This window comes from Magallana gigas, chromosome 2 (assembly GCF_963853765.1).
Source record: "Magallana gigas chromosome 2, xbMagGiga1.1, whole genome shotgun sequence".
NCBI classification, from domain to species: Eukaryota; Metazoa; Mollusca; class Bivalvia; order Ostreida; family Ostreidae; genus Magallana; species Magallana gigas.
This window is the reverse complement of record NC_088854.1, coordinates 21918405-21943656: the sequence shown is the minus strand read 5'-3', so window position 1 is coordinate 21943656 and position 25252 is coordinate 21918405. Positions and strand designations below refer to the sequence as shown.

General features: G+C 35.2%; 1 protein-coding gene across 14 annotated transcripts in view; it reads right to left on the bottom strand.

Moving 5' to 3' along the window:
* The window catches only part of LOC105340209 (spectrin alpha chain), a 32838-nt gene extending 10267 nt beyond the window's left edge, over positions 1-22571 (bottom strand). For 2 of the 14 annotated variants that reach the window (XM_066075597.1, XM_066075600.1), the window contains exons 1-31: positions 22413-22571; positions 18513-18773; positions 17943-18293; positions 17723-17827; positions 17512-17603; positions 17257-17401; positions 16820-17110; positions 16553-16654; positions 16282-16419; positions 15826-16170; positions 15526-15668; positions 15222-15283; positions 14950-15062; positions 14642-14656; positions 13474-13542; positions 12430-12546; positions 12123-12249; positions 11773-11963; positions 11434-11583; positions 11052-11144; positions 10759-10893; positions 9103-9248; positions 8788-8805; positions 7983-8000; positions 7038-7236; positions 6839-6946; positions 6518-6609; positions 5930-6191; positions 5712-5776; positions 5477-5576; positions 4371-4490 (exon numbers count right to left, since the gene is read on the bottom strand). In XM_066075597.1, the coding sequence (XP_065931669.1) occupies positions 4371-4490; positions 5477-5576; positions 5712-5776; positions 5930-6191; positions 6518-6609; positions 6839-6946; positions 7038-7236; positions 7983-8000; positions 8788-8805; positions 9103-9248; positions 10759-10893; positions 11052-11144; positions 11434-11583; positions 11773-11963; positions 12123-12249; positions 12430-12546; positions 13474-13542; positions 14642-14656; positions 14950-15062; positions 15222-15283; positions 15526-15668; positions 15826-16170; positions 16282-16419; positions 16553-16654; positions 16820-17110; positions 17257-17401; positions 17512-17603; positions 17723-17827; positions 17943-18293; positions 18513-18758 (4158 nt within the window). In that variant the 5' untranslated portion in view covers positions 18759-18773; positions 22413-22571. Of the gene's footprint in view, positions 1-4370; positions 4491-5476; positions 5577-5711; positions 5777-5929; positions 6192-6517; positions 6610-6838; positions 6947-7037; positions 7237-7982; positions 8001-8787; positions 8806-9102; positions 9249-10758; positions 10894-11051; positions 11145-11433; positions 11584-11772; positions 11964-12122; positions 12250-12429; positions 12547-13473; positions 13543-14641; positions 14657-14949; positions 15063-15221; positions 15284-15525; positions 15669-15825; positions 16171-16281; positions 16420-16552; positions 16655-16819; positions 17111-17256; positions 17402-17511; positions 17604-17722; positions 17828-17942; positions 18294-18512; positions 18774-19850; positions 20193-22412 lie in introns of those variants that run through there. The other 12 variants (XM_066075610.1, XM_066075611.1, XM_066075603.1 and 9 more) reach the window with 11 other exon arrangements.
* Positions 22572-25252: the final 2681 nt, after the last annotated feature.

Below are 25252 nucleotides of genomic sequence, written 5' to 3'. Positions count from 1 at the left end.
CTCTGAACCTTCTCGTGAGGCCTAAGAATTGTCCTGGGGCCAAAGTCTTAACAATTGTAAAGAATCATCTAGCTGATTAGTTTCTAAGAAGATTTTTAAAGATCTACCCTATATATTCCTTTGTTAAACTTTGACCCCCCCCCCCCAATTGTGGCCCCACCCTACCCCTGGGGATCATGATTTTCACAACCTTGAATCTACACTACCTGATGATGCTTTCACACAAGTTTCAGCTTTCCTAGCTGATTAGTTTCTGAGAAGAAGATTTTTAATGATTTACTATGTTTATTCCTATGTAAAACATCGACCTCCCATTGTGGCCCAAACCTACCCCCAGGGGTCATGATTTTCACAACCTTGAATCTACACTACCTGAGGATGCTTCCACACAAGTTTCAGCTTTCCTGGCTGAGAAGAAGATTTTTAAAGATTTACTTTATATAATCATATGTTAAACTTCGACCCCCCATTGTGACCCCAACCTACCCCCAGGGGTTATTATTTTCACAACCTTGAATTTACACTACCTGAGGATGCATCCACACAAGTGTCAGCTTTCCTGGCTGAATAGTTTCTGAGAAAAAGATTTTTAAAGATTTACTGTATATATTCCTATGTAAAACTTCGATCCCCCATTGTGGCCCCACCCTACCCCCGGGGGTCATGACTTTCACAACTATGAATCTACACTACCTGAGGATGCTTTCACACAAGTTTCAGCTTTCCTGGCTGATTAGTTTCTGAGAAGAAGATTTTTAAAGATTTACTCTATATATTTATTTGTTAAACTTCACCCCCCCCCCCCCATTGTGGCCCCACCCTCAGGTGAGCTTAAAAGGTTAAGTTTACAATACAATAATTGTTAAAGTTGGTTTCTGGAAGAACAGACTTTGAAAATTTTCTTAATAAATATTGGCAATTTTTTCACTTTTTTAATCTTTAGTTTTTAAGATCTGTGTACAAACATAGAATTGTGAGCAAATCTCTGTATCTTGCTTATAAATCGAAGCGTAACACTCAAATATGGTTAGTAAATAGAAATTGTAAACAATTAAACACAAGAAACATGCACTATAACAAATAAAGAACACAATTTATTTTTTCGAAATGAATCATATATATACATGTATATACCTACATATTTCCGTCAGCGATATCAAACTCTATTTAAACTGAATAAACTCGAGAAAATGCCGAGCGACTCAACAAAACCTATTGCATTGTAATCTACCATTACGCAAAAGATAATGCCGAATTACCGATAGAATGAATTGTATTTCAGTACTTTTTTGATACATCAGATTTTGCTTAATTTGCGCAGGTAAACAGTTAACTGTTTGATTTACCGAAGTATCTGTTTGATTTGATACGTAAAAATCACGAAATACAGACGATAGTCTCCAAGTTACAAAGCATAAATAATGAAAACGAAACGAAAATCAGAACAAGCTAACACCAACGTCATGTGTGAAAACTCAACGCATTGAAATATTTAGCCTCAATTTACTTCACAAAATCGGCACCAATATATTTTGCATGTTTCAAAAATTTCTCTTCATACGCGAACTGTTACATAACAAGCAAATTCATCATAGTCAGGTCGACCCTTTTTCGTATAATGTCATAGCTGCTTTAAACAAAGAGCCTCATTTTAGAAGTATGGAATAAGAGTCTTGGTAAAATGGGTATGCAAACCCGGGCCGTGGCAAAATAAAAGCCGGGGCAGATCGACAATCGTCAATTCCAAATACGCATTATTTTGCGGCATATTTACAGCGAATACAAATATTACTGGTCCATCAAATATCCTGAAATTTTAATGAGATTGGCAGATTAATAACTGCCAATCTTTTGTTTTGCCCAGGCCAAGTCTTGCCTACCCATTTTACCGGATGCCGAACGCGAAGCTGAAGCACGCCTTTCCTTTATTATTAATTTCGTAATAACTCAGATTTGAAACAGAATTAGACCTTAATTTTTGCAATTTATATTTTCCTTCCCATAAGGATAATTTATGCTAAACTACGTTGAATTGAAATCAGTAGTTCTTGAGAAGAAGATTTTTAAAAATGCACCCCCCTTTTTCTACAGTTTCAAGGTTTTCTCTGCTTTGAATACAGATCGGACTTTTATTTCTGCAATTTATATTCGCCATCCCTTAAGGATGCTTTGTGCCAAATTTGGTTGAAATTGGATAAGCGGTTTTAGAGAAGAAGTTCAAAATGTAAAAAGTTTACAGACGGACGGACGGACGGACGGACAGACAGACGGACAGACGGACGACGGACAAAATGTGATCAGAATAGCTCACTTGAGCTTTCAGCTCAGGTGAGCTAATAAAAACTAGAACTGTCCTAATGGGACTAATACCCCCGCTAGGCTAATTTCAAATGGGACAAATAATTGAATTGAATAATAAAGGTTTGGAACACATGCAAAAAAAAATTTCTAGAATTGTAAAAAAAAAAAAAAATAGTTAACAAAGAAAAATGAAAATCAAAATTGTCAGAATTTCACTGTAAATACATATCTATAACAGTAATACTTTTACAAATGTATGTATTTGATGATATATTTTTTTAATTTAATTGATTTAAAGAAAAACCAACAAAATGACAATAATCCCTCCCTTTGCAGTGAATAGAAATACCAGTAGCCAAGCAATGCTCTTCTGTTGATAAAACTTTCAATATCTTTCTAATAAGAGTCTTGACAGATGCAATTAGTTGTTTCAAATTTTCCTCACTTTCTCCTATGGCACAATGGAACTCCATATCAGAAAATTGATCCCATTGGACTATGATTTTCTTTGATGAACTTGTTAAATTTAATAAACTCCCAAAACATTACCATAATTACCATACTATGTAAAAATATGTAAAAAAAGAAAATTTAATATTACAAACAATTTTAAAATTGCCAAAACACTACAATCATATCAGTAATTTTGAATTTCATTAAAATTAATGCCCAATAGGGTCACTTCATCAATTTACTTGACAAATAAATTTAAACAACCTCTAAAAATAGTTTAACTTCTTTATTAATAATTATATTATTTATTTCCTTATAATGATAGACCTTTTGGTTTACATGAAACAGTTTTAAAATAGCCCCAAAACCATCACCCACTTTACAGATTATCAATTTCCCCTAAACACATGCTCCATCTGAACCATGGCTCAGATAATGGCTCCCTTGGGACAAATGAATTCAGCCACACTTGTCTTTGATGTTCTTATTAGCTCCTAAGAATTTATCATTGACAAACAAAACCTTTGCATTGTCAGTTGATAGAACACTTATAAAAATAATTTCTTTTTTATTAATTAAGACATAAAGACAAAAAACTCCATCTGGATGTATTTATATAAATATATTTTAGAGTGTTTTCTATTAATTAATTAATAAAATCTGTAAGGATTACCTCCCTTACTTTTCAACATTAGTGTACAATATATAGAATAAGGAAAATGAAAACTGTCATAAAATCATTAAATCTTGTCTGATCTTAAAAAAAATTCCAGGTGCACATCTTCAGATGGTGTTCAACATATGTACAAATTTTCAAACTGTTCCATGCAGTAATAAAAAATTCTATAGGGGGGACAAAGTTGCGTCTACAGACAGACGGACAGACGGACGGACGGACAGACGGACAGACGGACAGGGTGAAACCAATATACCCCCCTAAACTTCGTTTGCGGGGGTATAATTATTATTAGAGGGTGTGTTTGTTATATTTATTTTTAATGTAACACTTATGCAAGTACATGTACATGTATCTAGATGTCCTATTGTGCCAGGGTATTCTACAATAAACATGTATCTGTGCAATAACAACAATCAAACTTCATAGTTGTGCTGGATACATATGCAAGTTAACCTTGGGTGGGGTACATCACAATTCATACTGCACGCACATTTTCAAAACCCACATTCATCTCTCAAACTACTACCCAAGTCATTTTTTTTTACATTGAAAAACCTCATTTTTATGATTTGATGCACTAGACAAATGTGTTATCTACAAACTGTCAATGCCTATATCTTCCTACAATTATTGTTAATGACAGGCCACACTCGAACTTGATGCAGTTAGCCTCTGAAAAAAAAAAACTCAAATAAAATATTAGTCGGGTCTATGGGGAATTCAGCATTCCATCTCGGACAATCTGATAAATGAAATCCACGATGCAGGAGGGGATAAAAATAGATCAGAGATGAAGAATTCTTTATAATTCTTTCCCCTCTCCCCACATTTTAAGCCTTCATCTCCTATCTATATTCAAAACCCCCAAACAGTTTATATTTGTTTTTGATGTGCACCATGACAACATCTGATCTAGCCAATCACGTGCGTTTGTCACCTCGTCCTCAGGTAGCCCCTCCTCCTCGCCTGGGAGCTGGGTGATGCCATAGTGACTTACAATCTCTGAGCTAAACATCTGTAAAGGGGAGTAACTCTCTATAGCGCCCATTTCAACCGCCTGTAATGTCAGAAGCAAGCCTTGCCATTTGTTCTGATCACCCTTTAATTAAGATTGGGATTTGTTTTTATGATTTGAGGATTTCTGGTCAGGGAAGTATTAGTGTTTCTGAAATAATTGCCTGAGCATATGATTACAGTAAAAGCTAAATAATAGTTTGACAGATTTCTCTGAATAATATGAATTGAACTGAAAAGAGATTCAGCCATACTTCAAAGCTGCCGCTAGCCGTTTCATTGCACATGGAACAAGACACCACATTTGACAATATCGAGAGCATGGGGCAGACAACTCTACAAGGCTTACTGGTGACATCATAGAATCACCAAACCTAACTACAGTTAAACCAAACAAGTTTTGTCAGTAACATGAAAATGCTAACCTACAATACTCTGAATTTTGAACTTATAGAACTGGAGTAAAGGTACATGATGAAAAGAGTTTCAATGCTTGAACACACACACTCGCACTACTTCTTTAGGAAAACTTTATTAAGATAATCTACTGTTAAAAACATTAAAGGTTCAAAAGAAAAGAAACAGAGAGAAATCCTTCAAAGATTTCTGAAGTCTATCAATCTTACTTGAGAGAAACTTCAAACAAAACACACAACTTGACCAAACAAAAGAAAGCAAAGCTAAATACTCTACTACAAGCCAGGAACTATACTAAGTGTGAGCAAAGAATTTAATACCTTTACCTTTTCAACATTAATATAATTTTTTTTCTTTTTTTTCTTTCATTTTACAGAATATTGAATGTACATACAAAGTATGTAATTGACGAAATCATATTTTATCATCAAGTATTAACATGAATATAATTGAAGCAGATGATATACAATGAAAAAATTGAAATTTTTATATTTTTAAGTTCTCAAATTATCAATGAATACTTAAAAATAAAAAGGCATAATATAGCTAAGTAAAATAAATGTTGACGTGTACACAAGCCGAGAAGCTGATTGACAGCCATGCGTGACTGACCTGATGTCTCTCCAGAAGGGCCTCGGCCCCTGTCACGTCCTTGGCCAGCTCATCAGATGACACCAGGGTCATCATGCTGTTGATCCAGGAAGTTAGGTCTCTATACAAGAGGGAGAAAACATGAGTGAGCCAGAGTTGTATCCTACATATTGATGACTTGTTGAGTACTTTCACTTTCTAGTTGACACACTGAATACTTTTTTGTTGAATACTTTCACTACCATTGGAATCTTACCTGTAGTCACTTAAGAATCTCTGTAGGTCATAGCTATCCAAGAGCTTGGCTTTTCTAGCATCAGCCTAAGTACAAAAGAGAAGAGATTCATTTGTTAAATAAAATTAAACAACATATCCACACCATGAACAGATGCTGTAAGACTCAAATTTCATTTGAAAGATTCTTGAATGCATCCTGTATCCCAAATTTCCTTAAACATAAGTATCAAAACAAACCTTTTGTGTCAAAGTGTTCCACTGTTCGTTGATGTCTCGCTGATGTTCATAAATCTGCTCGGCTTGATCAGGATGAGTTTGCATCAAACGCTTGGCTGCCTCATCCAAGTCACGAACCTTTTCTCCAAGAGCTGACAGATCGCGTTCTATGGCATCATGCTTACGCTGTAAAGCCTGTACACTAGCCAGATCATGGCCGAAATTGTCACTGTTCAAAGCTTCATCCTTCTCATCAATCCAATCCTTAGTCTCATCAACATCCCTTTTAACAAACAAAGAGAGATGGTAAAATACTTTATACATGTGTTAAAAAATGAATTTCAATAGCTTGACCATATAAAAATCCTTGCGTAACAGTTTATCCCTTTTTTCCAATCACACATGACTGAAATATGAACATGTACTTTGGTTTTAAAGATAATTGTTCATATTCTGTATCTCTGTTCTTTATCATTAAGTATTTTTGAAAATAAAATGGAAATTACTCAAATCAAGTTCGTTAAATTTCATGAGAATGAATATAAATAATATTCCCCATTTCATATCAGTCAATGTAAAACAAACTATTTGCTGAAAAAGCAGCATTACCTATGGAATCTCTGGACTTCATGAGCACTGCCCAGGGATTCAGCTCTTGTTGCTGTCACTGCTTGAAGATTCTCCCATCTGTTGTTAAGGGTCTATAAAAAAACCAATCAAATTCAAGTTAATAGAGTGAAACCTTGAGAATCTGACATTCTTTGGGTGGGGAGTTTTCTGCTGATATGGACTGGTTGTCAGATCAGATGGATTCAAAATAAAATTACAGATTTCTTGAAATTCAAGTAACAATCAGAAAATATCTATTGATATGAAGAATAGGTGTGCGAGTTAAGCAGGTTTCCTTGTGTAAGAAACTTTTTAACTTACAGCGATTTGCTCTCTGATCTTTTCAGCAGCTTCGGTGCGTCCCATGGCTGTCAATCTATCTGCAATGGAGTTCAACTCCTGGAGACGAGCCTCGTTTGCCTTGAGGTCCTGATTAAAGAAACAAAAATTATAAAATCAGGAACCATACATACACACTTCAAAAATGTACAGTCCATTCATAGCTCTTACAGCCACATACCTTCTGGAAGTCGTCGAACTTCTTTTGCATTTCCTCCACCTGTTCGAGATCTTCGCCGACTTCCTCTCCCACCATCATGTTCTCCTTCTCGGTGATCCACGAGGCGAGCTCTGCGGCCTCCCTCACCAGCTGGTACGCCTTACACGACTCTGTCAGCTTCTCACGGCGCTGGTTACCCAAGTCCAGAAGGTTGGCATACCTGTTGAAATCAAACATTACAAAATCACTCCTCAAAAACATTAGACTGATATATAATACATGTGTATCTCATCTTGTAGAGATGTTACTCTTATGTAACATAAAGCAGAGCATGAAGCATACTACATACAGTAAGTATAGAAATATAGTTATTTAGAAGAAAGTCATTCTGTACCTCTAGTAAGATTACATAAGAAATGTAGAAACCAATATTGATTCTTACAGAAATCTGAAAGATACAGACTGAGGCCATACATGTTAAACTTATGAGATTTTACCCAAAACAAAAAATACTTTTAAAAACCATGAAATAGATGTTCTAATTTTATGAGAAAAATAGTTGGAACACTTTTAAATCAATCTAATATTAAAATTTAATCATGAAATCTTATATATGGCTGATAAAAAATCCTCATATTAAACATTTGTAAGCAGGAACTATGATAGGTTTGAAGTAAAGACCAGTCGTCATGCCCATGACATCTCAATACAAGTAGAAAAATACCACAGAAGAGATTTTGATCCAAATTAAAAGTCAATGTCAAGAATTTCCACTGTGGAATTTGGATCTGGAGTGAAAGTAATAAAGAACATATCCTTGGTAATAGTTTTAGTCAGAACTAAGAGATATTACACTGTAAACAACCCAGAACATGATAAATTGATGTACATAAGAAATAAAGACCCAAACAAGCAGCATGACCTCCATAGTGGTCGGCAGAGGGACGACCTTCAATGAACACTTACAATGGCTCCAATCGTTCACTGAAACAAGAGTCAATCCATGGATTGATGTGTACCGTGTTCAGGTAATTAAAACATATAATTCAGAAACTTGTGAATACAATGAACATCAAAATTTACAGCTAGATCACATTAAAAGCACAGAACTTTGATAGAAAATGTGAATATTGTTTTATGTATATCCATGAATATGTCATAATGAGTATTAGTAATGGAGAAGATATGAACTCATCTAACATCAAACTTGATGATCTCAAGACATACATGTAAATGTGTAAAATGTCTTAAAAACCGGTTAAACGGCAGAGACAATTATATAGATAGTGGAGTATGGGAATTATTCAGACAGAGTAAATGTAATTTGTACTGTATATTACAATTTAAAATATGACAGCAAGTGCACAAATAAATATACACCATACACTGATAACAGATGACAATACAAGTAAACATGAAAATAAACAAGCAAGAATATGTATGCACACAAGCATAACTTAATGAATGGCACTTAGTCACAAAGCTGTGGTGGAAAAGCTTGAATCATGTGGAAGAAAGCAGACAGGGCCATCAATTAAAGTGTGGTGGGGGTCACAATGCACAAAGAACACGTACACAAGGCATGGACGCATACAGTGATGATTGTTCTTGATAAATGTCAAATGGCAGTGTGGAGTACATGATTTGTAATGACATAGTTTGTATAAAATGGAACTCCTTCATAACAAAATAATATAAAAGGTGTTGGATTTATAGATTGTGACAGTTAAAATGTCATAAAAGAGGAAAAGGGCTAATTTACTACACTCACATCATTTCTATTTTTTCTCTGAAACAAAATTGCAGGGGTTTTGAAATATATACAGCAAATTGAAAGCAGGGATCTAAAACTAACAACTTCAATATTTTTCAAGGGAAGGAATTTTTTGCAACTAAAAGTATCCATTGGAATTCAAATTAAGATAAAATGAGGTTGATTACAATTATGTAATTCACATTATTGTTAAGATCTCTAGGCACTAATCTGAAATAAAACAGCTGCATGTAGGAACACTTGTACATGTACATTATAAAACAGAGCAAATACTTGACAATCATGCAGATGACACAAAGCTGAAGTACATACTGTGTTTCTATCTGGTTCTGTCGCACTGAGATGGTGAACTCATCCATCAAGTTACTGCGGCTGGCTGACAGACTGGGATCCAACTTCTTGACGTAGGCTGCTGGCACAAAGCCTTGTCTGTCATTCACTTCTACTTTCCACCAATCCTGGAAATATTGGGGGTCTCTTATGTTAACTCAGTTTTTCTATCCATATATTATTACCGTATTTTTCGGGGCATAGGCCGGTATTTTTTTACTCCAATGCGCGAGCATCGGCTTATCCCCCGGGATCGGCTAATCATAGGCTCAAAGTTGAAAAAATTAAACAGTCAAATTTAAAATCCACTGTTTTTAGCAGTTTATCATCAGGGTTGGGTTTTTTTTCGTCCGTTTGAACTATTGTTCGATAGTTGCAGATACATAGATATAACAGAGCCCGTTAGTATATACGTCTCTGATAGTTGTCCCGTTGATAATTTTTGTAATGACATTGCGAGTAATAAAATGTACAGTACTGTACGAGGTATTTCTTTACAACCCCAATCAAAAGAATTTTTCTCCCACGTTCACGTATGAACCCTGGAAACTATTAATGCGTAGTAAAAAAAAAACGAAACCGGGTAGAATGAAATATGACGGAACTTTTGTGAATTTCTTCATGTCTGCGTTCGTGGGAATCACTGGTCTTGGGTGCAGAATAAATCAATGCTTTGTGTTTTTACAGTTAATTTTCTGTTGGATGAAATAACGGTATTCTGGTGTCGTGTGTATATACAAAGGTGTGAAACCCGTGACTAAAACACAGCCTGGGGGCACGTAGTGTACACCCTTATACCTCACCGCATTAATTGTGTTTTTAACATTACAACTTCTTCGCATAACGGCAAGTCACTTTTTAATTTATTAATGGAAAAGAACACAAATTAAATATTTTATGTGTGGTATTTCGTTTTCTCATTCATGCGATTACGGGGGATAACTCTATTTGAATATGAAACCACGTGTTGAGCTAATGGACGCCATACCCCGATCTACAAGTAGCTTTCAAAGTATTACTTGATTAAATGAAATTGAGCAGTAAGGTTTTAATAAAAATATAAAAGGTTTGGTAAAATATCATACTTAGTTCTATCAGACAGTACCACGGAGTTTGGTGTTGCAATTAAATTTACATTATGTAACATTACGATACCTAACGATATATACCGACGAATACGGAAGAGACCAAACAGCCACAAAACACAATTAAATTTTTTTTAAATGTTTAAAATATATATGTTAAGCAAATTTAATAACTTTAATTACTCTTTTGACTTTCTACATCGATATTCTGAAAGTATATACTTAATACGTCAACTTAAATTCCTTCATCATGCAGCGGTCATACTTTCACCATAGAAATCATCGATTGAAAATCGGCCTATCCCATAATTCGGCTAGTCTATGGATTTTTCCTGAATTTTGTCTGAAAATGAGCAATTCGGCCTATGCCCCACATCGGCATATGCCCCGAAAAATACGGTACACAACTAATTCACATTTTTGTATACAGTTCATGTTTTGCAAATGAAATATTTACAACAATTTTAATGATTAAAATAAAATATACAGATGAATCATATAAGACACATAACTCCCTGATATATAGGAGAAATAGGTGCATGTATGTATTCACCTTGTTGGTACTATTGAGCAGGGTCAGGACATCCCCCTTCTTCATGGAGACTTCTCTGGGTGATTTCTCACTGTAGTCATATAGGGCCATGACCTTCTCTGTCCCAAGGTCATCTACAACTGGGGCCTCTTGTTGCTGTAATTCACAACCAAACAATTACTAACACAGAATTGCAATTTTTTTTCATAAATAGAATGTTTTATGTGAAACAAGAAATTCAAGCTGATATATTTTTTAACAAATACGTTACTGAAAATAAAACATGATTTTGTTGTATGGATAGGGATGTTTACCTTGCATGCCTGAGCTTGTTCCTGCAATCCTTCAATGACAGTTCCATATGCCTCCAAATCAGACATAAATGCATCATGCTTCTTAAGCAGGGCCTGCAAGAACCAAACAAGTGATTACAACAATGACATCAAAAACATTGTCAGTAGCAGAAATAAAATTAATCTTCTTAGAACAAACTCTATGAACTTGCACACATCTTATCAAATGTCCAATTTAGATTATGCATGTAAAGTCATTTTGTCAAAAGGTTTAAGTTAATTGTACCTTAGAGAAACACGGGTAAATAGAAATTAACTTTATGCAATCATAAATCACAAAAATAAACAATAAACAAGACTTAAATCTCCTTTCCCTCTCTTAATTAATTTTCTGACAACCCACCTCAGCGGAGTCCTCGTCCTTTCCATAGTCAGTGTTAGCAGCTATTGGTTCCTTCTCCTTCATCCATGATTCAGCCTCATTGGCATCAGCAAAGTACTGCTGGGCCTGGAGAGAGTCCTCCAAGTCCTGCTTTCTCTGCATAGCTTTGTCCTGAAGGAACAGAAAATAAAGTTACAGCCATTTTTTTATACTGGATTCGAATAGTGTGAGAAATCTCTTCATTCCAATAAAATTTTAAGTTTTGAAAATAAATGCAAAAAAAAAAAAAGATATAAAATGTTCATAGTCATGGGTTCACATGTAAATAATGAAGGCACTTTTTAAGTGCATTATTTTTACCTTAAGTTGCTTCCATCTATCTTGGAGCTCTTCAATCTTCTGTTGGATCTCTTCACTGGCAAAATGTCCATCGTCAGTCATTTTGTTGCCATGGGTACAGACATTTTTGATTCGAGATTCATGTCCAGCAATTTCTGCCTGCAAAGCTTGGTGCTTCTTCATCAAGTTTTGAACGCCAATAAGATCTCGACCTATAATATATTAAGAATTCATTTACATTTGTGATGTTTCAGTAAAGAGCACAAAAAAAATCTTCATTCTTATAATGTAACTTCTGTGTAACAACGGAATCAGCACTACATGTCACATAAACTTATTCCACACAGAGATACAGTTAATTCATCACCAACCTCTGTTGGTAGAGGAGGCGATGGGTTCTTTCTCCCTGATCCAGTCTTCCTCGTCTTCTACATCCCTCAGGAACTGTTGGAGCTTCAGGGCATCTGCCAGCTTCTGCTTACGGGCCTCCATTGGATCCTGTATCACAAAATCATGTTTCTCAAGTCAAAAACATATATATATATGTACTTGCAAGTACATTTCAAAAGAATTTGTACTTCTCATTTAAGCTTTTAATCGATTGGTCTTTATTTTGCACTGCATGAGTGTTGACTGAGCCAATATGGCAAAAGTATTTTAATAGAGATAATGTTTTACCAGTAAAGCATCATATCTTTGGACAACTTGTTCTTGTTTGGTTTTAATGTTGTCTGCATCAAAATGGCCAGAGTTGACAAACTGGTCTGCCTGGATGCCAATGCTTTCTATGCGGTCCTGAAATTAAGCGACAACATTTACAATGGTTTCACTAATGTTTCCATCTGTATTGTTTCTTTCATAACAAAGTAATCATAGATTTTATTTTTAATCTTTTCATTAACTCAGATCAAGTTTCAGGGCATAGAGAATGTGAAACTGATGTTTGGAGAAAAACCCTATTAGATTTAATAAATTAGTTTAAAAAAAACCAAAAAATATATTGTCAGTTTTTTAGAAAAATTTAGAAACAAAATTTAGAAGTGTTAACTGTTAAATTTTTTTTATCAGGTCAGTATTACATTTACAATGTACATATACATAATTAATTTTATGTGTTTTTTTTCTCCATGCACAAAACACATTTTTTTCTTTCGAAATCTGTCAATTTTATGAATATGGGGTTCTTCAAAACATAAATTCTGCAAACAAAAATAACTGTGACACCATGCAGATTGTTATTCATGTAGACATCTGTCGACTTAGTGATCACAGTTTAATGCCATGAAAAAGGTCTACTCTAATGTGTGGTAGAACTTACTACATGGCAAGGTTTACTATTCTGTAAGAGAAGATCCAGGGCAACATATACATGTAAAATCTTAACTATTCAAACATTTCAGTATGCTGCCTTTACTATAATATGGGAATATGTTTGACCAAAATTACTAATATGTTGTACTCTGTATTTAGAAAATGATTAAAAAGGTAGATTTACAGTTTAGCCCACATATGATTGTTGACTGAACTTGAGTATAGTTACTCAATGCCATTAAAAATCTTTAAAACTGGGATAAATCTATCAATGAGAATTCACTGTAAACAAGAAATAATAACTGTACTGAACAAAGCTAGTGAATGACAAGTCATAATAATGTCAATTATGTATTACACTAAATTAATACTGAAGTAGCATGCTAAAACATGAAGTGGGCGGGGCCTCACCTGATGGGCGGCAACATCTGCCTCCAACAGGGCATGTTTCTTCTGCAGATTTTGTACACTGGTCAGGTCCTGCATAAAAACATAAAATCCATCAGTATCACAAAAATTAATCTGCTAGGCATGTATACGTGTATACACTTTTTACTGTGCTGCATTTATCATTGATTACATGGAATTTACATATCTTGTTAATATGAAGCATAATGCTGAACTACATTTATACTTGTGTTAATATGTGTACTACATGAGAATATTTATTATTCATTAGACATGTAAATAATACAATATTTCAGGTTTTCTTTTCATTTCTCAAAGGAAAAAGTATTGGTGCATATCTTTTCTAATTAAATGTTTAAGCCAATTTAAACACACAATATATATCAGTGTGTACCAACTCCGAATAAAAAGTGTGCAGTGATGGTTACACATCAAGCTTATATTAAATAGACAGAATACAAGTGCTAATCTGAATAATAATCCTTCAATCCTATGCTAAACTTCCAGTCCACTCATCCTCTCCTAGATGCAGACAGTGGGTACCAGCACATTTGAACACTGTGCCCAGTTCTATCTTTTACTGAATTCCCAATGGAGAAAGTCTAAATTTCTGGTTACAAATAGTATACAGCTTTCTAGATATATGTAAAGCAGCTCTGACAAAAGCATTTCCACAAAAATCGGTTAACAGAAAATGAAGACATGAAATTGTACAAATGTAATATGATGCCATCTTCTCAGGACAATAACCCTTCCAAAATGTCCCTGGCTTTGTGTTTATGCATGTATGTGATAATGAGGTGATGTGCACACACGATAATGTGACTAAAAATGGAATCAGTTGAACAACTACACAAATATAAAGCAAAGATGATTTTTTTTTTAAGAAATGGAATCAGCTATAACTAATCATATGGGAAATAAACACAGATTTTTTTTTTTCAGTAAAAAATTAACTAGCTCATTTAAAAATTTTCACATTATGTGGAAATTTTCCATTGAGCTGTTATACATGAATATAAATACTTTCATCGAATTTAAATCAAAGGTGAAAGATTTTAAAAGGAGAAAAGAACTGAAATTTTAAAAACAAAAAGACATTGTAAATTTCCCATACAAGTTCCTAGCGATGGCACAAACACTGCAAAATAAACAGTGCTAAACAACTTACATGTCGATGTAGTGGCTAAGCCGAGCACAAAAAAATTAAATTGTGAAATATCCAAACAGAAAATAAAACAAAAGTTATAAAAAATAAAATTTTCATGCTGTGAATGAAACAATTGGATTAATCTATCTTGTTGCAAAATAAATTTTCAACTGTACAATAAACAAACTAAAAAGTCAATTGATTTCTAAGTGGATTATCAATCCTATATTACCTGTTGAGGACTTATACAATGAACTTTAACCGAATATTTTACAACATTGAATTCTAGTCTACCAGATAAGTGCCACAGAACACAAGCGTGGACTTACCTTTCCGTAATCCTCTGACATGAGCTGGCCCTCAATCTCACCCAGCCACACCTCGATGTCCTCAATGTTACGGTTGAACTGCTGTTGTTGACTGGCTTCCTTCAATTTGTTTCCTACAAAAGAAATCCTCAGGACCATAATAAACGCAGTTTAGGAGTTATAATCTGTGACCAATATCATATCGAGTAGATATATATCCATTCATGTTATAGATAAGAGAGAGTAAAGACAAGCAAAGAATATCTGTATACATGTATCATTCATGCTCCTACCTTTTCTATCTGTCTGAGTCAGAAGGGTATTCCACAGCTTGACAATTTCTTCTACTCTTTCTCTGTAAAAGTAAGATAAAGTTAAATCATAAAATAAATTTTTGTTGTACAATTATTTATTTGCCAAAACTGCCAAAACTAAAAGCATAATATTTTCTAAGAATTTCCCCTAAAACTTTGAACTATGAAGTATAGGTTTTGGCCTAATAATGCAACGAATATGTACTTAAATCCAAATTTTCAGACATAGATTTTCTCAACACCAAAAAGGCCTATATAACTGAGTCATACGCAAACTTTTTACCTGATGGTTTCTGATGCATAATGTTTCTCCTCTATGAGTTGTTCTCCAGTCTGCTGAATGGTCTCAATACGATTCTTATTGGCATCAAGCTCAGCCTCAAAATTCTGGTGTTTCTGGACTTTAGTCTGAAGATTGGTAGGGTCCTGATCAGGAAAAAATAAAAAAAAAATTCAATCAAGTTTCATTTGATAATAGCTTGTCAGGCTTTAGACAAGTGTTCCATTTCTTGTATCAAACATCTAATGATAAATTGCCGTTTTAACAATTGCTATTTTTCACTTAAAATAAACAATTACACACCAGATAGCTTTCATCAGAAGCAGTCTTGAGCTTTTCATTAATCCAGCTCTTGGTCTCATCGCAGTCTCTCTCGAAAGTCTGGTACTTGTAGGACTCCTCCAGAAGCTGTCTGCGATTGGCCGAGGCTTCGTACAGGACGTTCCTTCTCTCTAGCAGTTGGTCTCTCTTGACAGCAACATCATCGTAGGCATAGTGTTCACTCTCAATCAGCTTTGTGGCAAAGTCATCCAACATCTTGATCTTCTCCTCTTGAGCTGCTAAAGATTTCTCAAAGTCTTCATGTTTCTTGATCAGTGCTTCAACACCATCCAAAGAGTCTCCAAGATCTGTATTTGCTAAGAAAGCCTGTGAAAGACAAACAATAAATAAATCAATCAGATACATAACTAATATTTAAATAATTGACAATAAATAAATAAACAAAATTAACAGATAAAGGTGAGATCTTTGACTTACCTCTTGTTTGGTCATCCAAGCATCAGCATGTTCCATATCTCTGTAGAAGAGCTGCAGGTCCATACACTGCTCATACAGAATTTTCCTCTCCTCCCACAACTCAATCAGGCTGGACCTTTCCTTGGACAGCGTTACCAGCTGAAGAAGAAAATATCATTTTGCTGTACTACTTTAACCTCATCTTACCTATCCTGCACGTTTTGAAATTATCTCTATTGAAAGGTTTAATATTATTTATTTCTGACTACATGGTGGTTAAATGGAGTCTTACCTTTTCTCTGACCTCATCAGCAGCATAATGGTTAGCATTAACTAGCCTCTGTCCAGCTTGGTCAGTAGCTTTAAAGCTGTCTTCTCTGGCATCAATCTCGCCCTGTAATCATCATATCAAACCAGTCAAATTCTAGTCATTCTACATTTTATTTCTTATGAACTCTATGAATGCAAACTGGTTGAATGTTTTAAATCTCAAGAAAATAAAACTAAAATATATCTAAATTTGCAGGGCTCCCTACAATCTTGAAATGACACAGCTTACCTTATGTTCATTGTGCCTGTCTACCAGAGCTTCAGCTCCGGCTACATCCTTGGCCAGGTCATCAGCGGAGATGATGTTCTTCATGTCCTGCACCCAAGACACTAGGTCACGGAAGTCGGCAAGGAAACGGTGGAGATAGTAGGAGTCGTCCAGGCGAGCTTTCCTGTCGGCGCCCTTGTTCTTCAGCTTCTCCCAGTTGTCTACAATCTCTGTCTGCTTAGCATTGATCTGTGGGGCTTGTTCTTTGTGAATGTCTTCCAATCTCTCTGCCTCTTTGCTAAGTGCATGGACCTTTGAAAAATATAAATTATGATTAGAATAAGTATTTTAAGAGTAGTTATTTCTGCCATTTGACGTTATTGTAAAATAAAAGTTCCATCATATGAAATGAATATTTAGATTTTGAACTTTTAAATCAAAGAAGATCAAGGACAGACCTTTTCCTCCAATGCAGCTAGATCTCTCTCCACTCCTTCATGTTTACGCTGCAAGGCCTGAACGCTGGCCAAATCTCTGCCAAAATCATCTGAGGACAAGATGGCATCCTTCTCCATGATCCAGGCAATAGTCTCATCAGCATCCCTGTTTATATGACAACACAATATTTATTACTGATTTTTACAAATTAACTGCTTTCGCAGAACTCAAAAAAAAACATACCGCATTTCATATCTATTCTGCAGCTAATGTACCTGTTAAATCTTTGGATTTCATGAGCTCCAAACAATCTCTCTTGTCTCAGCAGAGACAAATTCTTCAATCTCTCCCAAGCTTCATTGATTTCCTAAAAATGAAAGCAATTAAGTGTCTGTTAAACCTTTAATTCTTATGGAAGGTAAAAGGTTTCTACATTCTTATCAATGTCTTATACTTTTGAATTGTTTCAGTAAGTTATAAGCTTACACTTTGTCTTTGTCTTATTGTGGCCTCCTCTGGATGTTCATCCTCAATCAGCTGTTCTGCCAATGTGTTCACTTCAGTTACTCTGTCTTCATGATTTTGTAAATCCTGTTCAAAAGAGATAAATAACAATGTTGTAAAACTCAATATCAATTATCTTTTATCTTAAGTTCCTCATATGATAGATTCTCACTAATTTTTGCCAGTGAAACAAGCAACTTGCCTTCTGGAATTCATCAAACTTCTTCTGCAGGACCTCCACGTGTTCCAGATCCTGACCAAACTCCTCGGAGGTCACAAACGCCTCCTTATCATTGATCCAGAACATCACCTCATCACACTCCCTCATGAACTGGACAAGTTTTAGGGCATGTTTCAGCTTCAGGCCCTTCTCTCTCAGCTTGGACAGCAATAGCTCCCACAGGCGGTGCAGCTCATCCAGGCGTTCCCTGATGGTGGCAGAAGCAAAGTGCTCCTGGTTGATCATTTCAGTTCCAGTGTTGTCCAATACCACAATGGCGTTAGCATGGGCAGCAACCTCTGCCTCAAAGGCCTGGTGTTTCTGAATCTTTGCCTAATAATATATAGAAAATCAATCACAAAAGAAATCAACTGACAACCAATGTTATCTTCAATGGAAACCATACACCAATTCATTGACAATCTTTTTATTCTATAAATAATACATTTCTTTAATTACATAATATTTCATTTAAAAGCATCTTTTCATGTACAGGTAACATTATATCAAAACAAGCATCATTTGTTAAAATAGATGGCCTCCTGATCTAACCTGTAGATTGGTAGGGTCTTTGTAGCTCTCATCAGATGCTGTTTGCAGCTTTTCATAGATCCAGCTCTCCAACTCATCTGCATCTCGCTTGAAGTACTGGTACCTCCTCGAGTCCTCGAGTTTACGACGCCTGTCCTGACATGTCTGCTTGAAGTTGGAGTACCGATCAAGGACCTCCTCTCTCCTCTTCTGGATGTCCTCCGCAGTCTCGAGGATCTTAATCTCTCGAGGCTGAACCTCTGTCATCTTGTCCTCGTCTTACTGTAATCGAAACATAACACTCAAATCAATGCTCAATTACATGTATGAATAAACTTGCATCACCAAAGGATGTATACGTCAATCTGTGATTCATGAAAAAATAGTTGTTTTACAAAAAAGTTGACTCAACCCAAGCTGGAAAAAAATGGGATCAAAATTAACATGAAAATAACGCACAGGTAATAAATATAAAAGTCAATTCATACAAGAGAGATGAAAGCAGGAGGGGGTGTCTCAGTTGTTTTAATTAACGGAAAATGTTTCCCTTCCTCTTATCTGCCTGCAACATTGTTGAAAAGTTCTTTGACATTTAACTAAACATGAAGATAGCAATAATTGGAGCTTAAATAACTCAAAATCAAACAAATGATAGCCATCATGATTCAATTTTCCTTACAGCAAAACTTTTGCCAAACACACTCATTTGAATGCAATGATTTACATTACTAACCACCATTGCAAGAAATCTGATCTATATTCATTGAACACTTATCATGGAATCATTTGATATTTCTTAGGCGGCCTCAGGAGTTAGACAGGATGTACATAAAACATTTGTAAAAATTGTATTCACTGTGACTGTCTGAAGCACAGGAAACTCTTAACCACTATTGATCAAGTCGACAGAACAATTGTAATGATTCAAAAAATCTTCAAGCTATTGATCACAGAAACTCTGTGTCTTTTTTTGGTCTGTATTTTTTCCGCTGGTTATGGCGTCTCCAAATCGAGTACTGATAAAAGTACCAATTTGATACATAATTTGAATAATTGAATACTAGTGGTTTTTTCAAATTATCTATCAAATTGGTATTAAACTACTTGTAATTGGTTTACATAACAAAAGTTGTTTTTTTATTACTTTAATACTGATCATTACTTGTTAATACTTCAATGTTGTAAATGTCAGTTGAATATCACCCCGACAATAAAGGACACAGGTACCCACATAATGTTAGATTATTACCACATAAACCTTTTAAAAATACTTGGATTCAAAACAGATTTTCAAAATTCAAAACAGAATTTCATAATAAGCCTACAGCTAGCTTTGGTGACAGGAATCAGAGGACTCACCAACAACCCTCTGTATCACGTCCAACAGATAAAGAATTAGACAGTAAAAGCCGTAGTAGATCAAGTAAGACACCAGTAATAGGCATAACCATAACAGAAACAGTTCAGGGTGGTCCTCAAAGAACGGGCATCTAAGCATCAGGCTGGGGGTCTCACCGTCAGCACAAAGGGCAGCAACTGCCAAGTACTTGTACACTTGTAGAATCAGAGTCAAGATCTGGGCTGTGCAGCGCTGCCCTCAATGAATGGGCATCAGGATTATAATGTTAGGCTGGAGACCACAATTTTTCACAAAGAGAAGGAACTCGATGGCAATAAATAGCTGCCAGGCAGGGGGACCAGGGAAGCAACTCCAAAGTATTAACCCCCAAAACAGATATTTTTAATGAACTGCTGTCCGAATGTCAGACTAGGGACGACACATATAGCATGAAGGGAAGCAACACTCGATTGAGCCCTTTATTAACACAAAAGCTCACTGACTGGTTTTAGCTTAACAAAACAGTATCATATTATCAAAGTAACACACTCATAAAAAAGAGGTGAATGTTTCAAATCCAATCCTCGCACTTTTTTCGATTTAATATATCTGTTTATAGTTTATAAAGAAATCAAGTTGACAACCTTGCATGAATTCTAGCAATCTACACAAGGATCACATGTATATTCCATCTTTTCCATTTTTAAAATACAAATGGATGTCAACGAGACGCGGTATCCTACGGCTACAGTTTTTCTTCATGTTTTTTAAATACCAATGTTGCTATAGATCTGTCAGCTGTCTGTCATCAGGAAACATTTACGTGTTTTCTTGCGATTTCTTTTAGCGATACCTTCACTAAAAATCAGGAAGATCAATAACTGTGTGCTGATGTAGTATTAGTTTGCAAAATCCATTATCCTCAAGCTGAAAAGTTCATTCCTCTTTCAGTTTTACTCCCTACATCATGCATATTACATCCAAGTCAGGATAGAAGTGTGAATAAAAAACAATCTTTGCTGACTAGGACCAAGCCTTGGAGATTTGCAGTCAATTCATATTCAATTTATTTCTTGAGGCAAAAGAATACCAATGTACTAGTATCCCATTGTTTCAATTTCTACTGCATGAAGTATGCATGCAGTTCTATCAATAGCAATAGTATACACTTAATTACATTTTACGTAATTATCTATGAAATAATGAGGTTTTTAATTTAAACCTGTAATTTTGCAAAAAAGTCTTATCAGGCTTTTCATGAACCACTTCCATTTTGAGATGTTAAACTGTTGTCAGATTAATAATTTATTAGAAGTTCTAAGAAAAAAAAATCAAGAGTAATAATTACTAGCTCTCTTAATATTCCATCTGCTTGCATGAGCGTCCTGAATTTACTATGCTATTTGCCTAATAATTAAGATTGCTTTGAGTGTACATTCTTGATAATTATCTTTGTTCTATCACACTAATTAGCTCTGCCTGCTGTTTCAGCAGATGCCTGCTAGACTAGCCCCCTGAAGAGCCTTCCTACATCAGCAACACTCCCATCAAGATACACTCAATAAATCAGGGGCTGTATGGGATGAATGCCAACAATTGATTCAGCAGGCTGTAACCAGTAGCAACAAGTTATCTCACTCAGACAGGGAGTATTGATCTTTTGCTGAAATGCTAATCACATACAGGAACACATCTTGGGAAAGCACACAGTGGAATGCAGCAGAGTACCAAATAAAAATGCCACAGAGAAACATATCAACTCTCGTTTTCTTACAAAATGTTCTCTTATGATAATATTGGGAATTGGTATTTTTTTCAAATTAATTAATTCATACATCAATATAATAATTTTCACGGCTCACTTGTCCTGTTAACAATCAACATGTTATTTAATTCACAAATATTCTTCTTACAACTCAATATTGTGTGACTTGTTTCTATGACATAATAAGTTATTAATATATATATATATCAAATAAACCTGTTTTACTTAAAAAAAAACAAATGTGGTCAATAAAACAACACATTCTTTGTATTAATTTATAATCGACTACTGTAGTGTAACAAACTAAACCAGATGAAAATAAATAAAAATTGGACTCATTCAGTTCTTTCTTGATTAACATGACAATTTTTCACTAAATTAAACCTTACATCACATTGATTTCAAGATGTTTACCCTGAATCCCAAAGGTTTACCTCATATTACCCATGAGGGGCCCCATTTGCATTTTAAATACCCAAATACCAGACATACCATGTCTAAGTTACCTTAAAGCAAAATTACACATATTCTACACGTAAAAGTATCAACAAACCTTTACACTTAGTTAAAAATCATTCAATAATTATTTTACAAACGGTGATAGCTTTTAGAAGTCTGTATAGAATAAGATCATTTGCAAATGATGGCACCTTCAATGATGGCGTAGGGCGCGGTAGGCCAACATGATAAACAACCAAGCCGGTTAATAAATATTCTTGCAGATAGCAAGAAATAAACTAAAACTAAAGGAATTATGGTAAATGACAACACAGCCTCTAGCAGTTCTATAAATTTAAACAATTCAAGCAATACATACGAAAATTTCCTCCCTGAAGCTGCAAATATTATCACCGTCCCAAATGAAGCGAAATTTGATAGAGTAATGCAACAGCACTTCCGGTATGATTAATTTACGGGTTCAGCTGATTATCTTTAGCCCAAAACGTTTGGCAATGACTTTTTTCAAGGAAAACTCCATTGGTTAACAATGTACTCTTTATTAAAATCAACTCAAGAATTTACTTTAAGATCAATATGATATTAACAGAATCATTAAATAATATTAGGGGTGATAAAAATACGAGGGCGGTATTGAGTACGGCAGATTGTTCTAAAAGCCAAAACCTATATTAGACGACAAATGTGTTCCGAAAAATGTTTCCCCTCTGTTGATTTACATGCACACTAGTATATAAAATAAATTCATATTGATAAATGCTGCTTTTAAATTAAAAAGAGATCTACGATAAGTACTTTTAGAGTATTAACCCTGAATTATATAAACGCCTTTTTGTAATGTTCTGTAATTGGCGGTTCTGGGGGAGGGGACTGGTTCCGGGGGTAGCCTAAGACCCCCTTTCTCCGTAACATATGATTTTTAGAAAGAAAAAAAACCCCACTTTTAATACTTATTTAAACGTGTGTTTTTTTTATATCTATAATGTTAAACTATGATTTCACAAATAAAAGCTTTAAAATTGCCTATTTTAAAAAAAATCGTACAACGAACCGTAATTAATTTCTCACGGTTATGGAAAAACCCCTATCGATGTTTATTATACTGATTATCCGTAGAAAATTTTTAAAAAATGCTTTAAAAAAGTTATGCATTATCGCTAAAATCACAGACTTGTATATAATAGAATCCACCAGGTCAGTGTTCGATTACAGTTTTGAACAGAACAAGTCATAAAAACGACGTTTATGTACGAATACACGCCCTCGTTTTATCTCGTCCAGACTTCCCCCTGCAAATTTAAATTTCTTTAAATTACATTATAAAATTACCCAAAATATGCCCCCCCCCCGACAAACTCAAATAACCGTCAGATCCGACCTCCCCCCCCCCCCCCCCCGAAATTTTCTGGATCCGCGCATTTTTATATTACATTAGTAGATAAGTTTCACTTTGTTTTATAAGAAAAATATAAAAAAAAAAAAGACATCATATGGAATGATGAACAATTATGTTACATAACTCGCTTATGTGGGTTGTTTTTTCTGAAATGCTAGCTACCTTCATGTCAGCATAAAACACAAAAATAAGCACTGATTTTTTTTTTAAAACGTTTGCAAGAGTCGGAAATTCTGTAACACAAATACCGTACAGAAGGTTTACACGTAAACCATAATAAAATGTACAAAATTTCAAAACTTTCCTGAATATGATCGCATGATGATGTGCACTCATTCAAAAGGTCACATCAAATTCCAGGAGACGACAATTGCTTGAGTGTACAACTGTATTGTAATAAGCATATACCAATTATTTCACAAATAAATTATCCTCCCTTTTTGCCATATTCGATCATGTAGAAATTTAGTTAACGAGGCAATCGATAGGATATCAAAATTGAAATATAATTCAAAATTAAAACATCAAAGAGATAAAAATAAGATACAAAAAAAATTCCAATAATATAATAGGTTCCCGTATTTAGCCTGAATTTTTTTGTTCGTAGTTGATACCTTTTCCTATTAAGCACGTTCTCTTTGCTGGAGACTTGTTCACAAGGCTAAAACCGAATATGCAAATCGTAGGATCGGGAGGGGAGGGGGACGGGGGTCTATCCCTCCCACATTTTCTCGTAGCACCGGACATTTTTCTTTACTATACAAAGAAAAAATTGAATTATCGGGGAATTCTCCATCCTCCCCATCCTTTTGGGGAGAAAAATAGTGTAAGAAATAATGTGAAAAAGGAAATCAACAGTGAAATTAAAAAACTGAAGCTAAATTAAGAAATTTAAAGAATACTAGGGACTCTCCTGCCCCCCTTCCGAACTAACATTATTTTCAAACATAAATTTGAAGTTTTGCATGAACGCATTTATTTGCCTATCTTGTAAAAGTCAGATGTAATAAATAAAACAAAGTTATCACCACTATGACTCCCTTCCCCTAAATAAAAAAAAAATGTGTGTGTGTGTGTGTGTGTGTGTGTTCGGTGGCGTCGGAAGCAAATTGAAAGTGTGTGTGGGGGGGGGGGGCGGCTAGAGGCGGCTAGACTAATAATCAGAAATCTTGTCAAGCAAAAAAAGAAGAAAAAATGGCTACTTCCGAAAACCATGATAATCCTAATCCGTGGGAGGGGGGGGGGTTAAGTGTATAGCCGCAGGTCTGTAGGTCCCAGCCGGACCTGGGTCGTCCATCCGATTTTTTTCTGACCGGGAGCTACAGACCCTCAGCTCCAAAAAAATCTTACCTATCAAATAAAAAATATTTCCAAATCATGAATTTCCCAATCCTGGGGGGGGGGGGGGGGGGCTTGTATACCTATGAATCCAATCTTCCCGATATTTCATTTTTTTGACAATTGTGTTTGCTGCGAGAAAAAGTGGGCGGGGGTTGACCCCTCCCTGATGATATGTGCCGGATGGTTAGGTCAAACTTTGCAAAAAAAAAAAAAAAAAAGAAGTGGGGAACCCCCCTCCCCTGGTTCCGACGCCTATGGTGTGTGTGTGTTGGGGGGGGGGGGTGGGGGGTGGGTAATGAAGGTTAAACATGTACACTGTACGAGTTGTTCATTACATATGTATACCTACATGTATGAATCCAATCTTCAATATCACTATTAATATTTCCTTGTTTTCATTTCAATTCCTTACATTCTACCGAAAATAGTGGGGGGGGGGGGGGGGGGTGGCACGGCTCCCC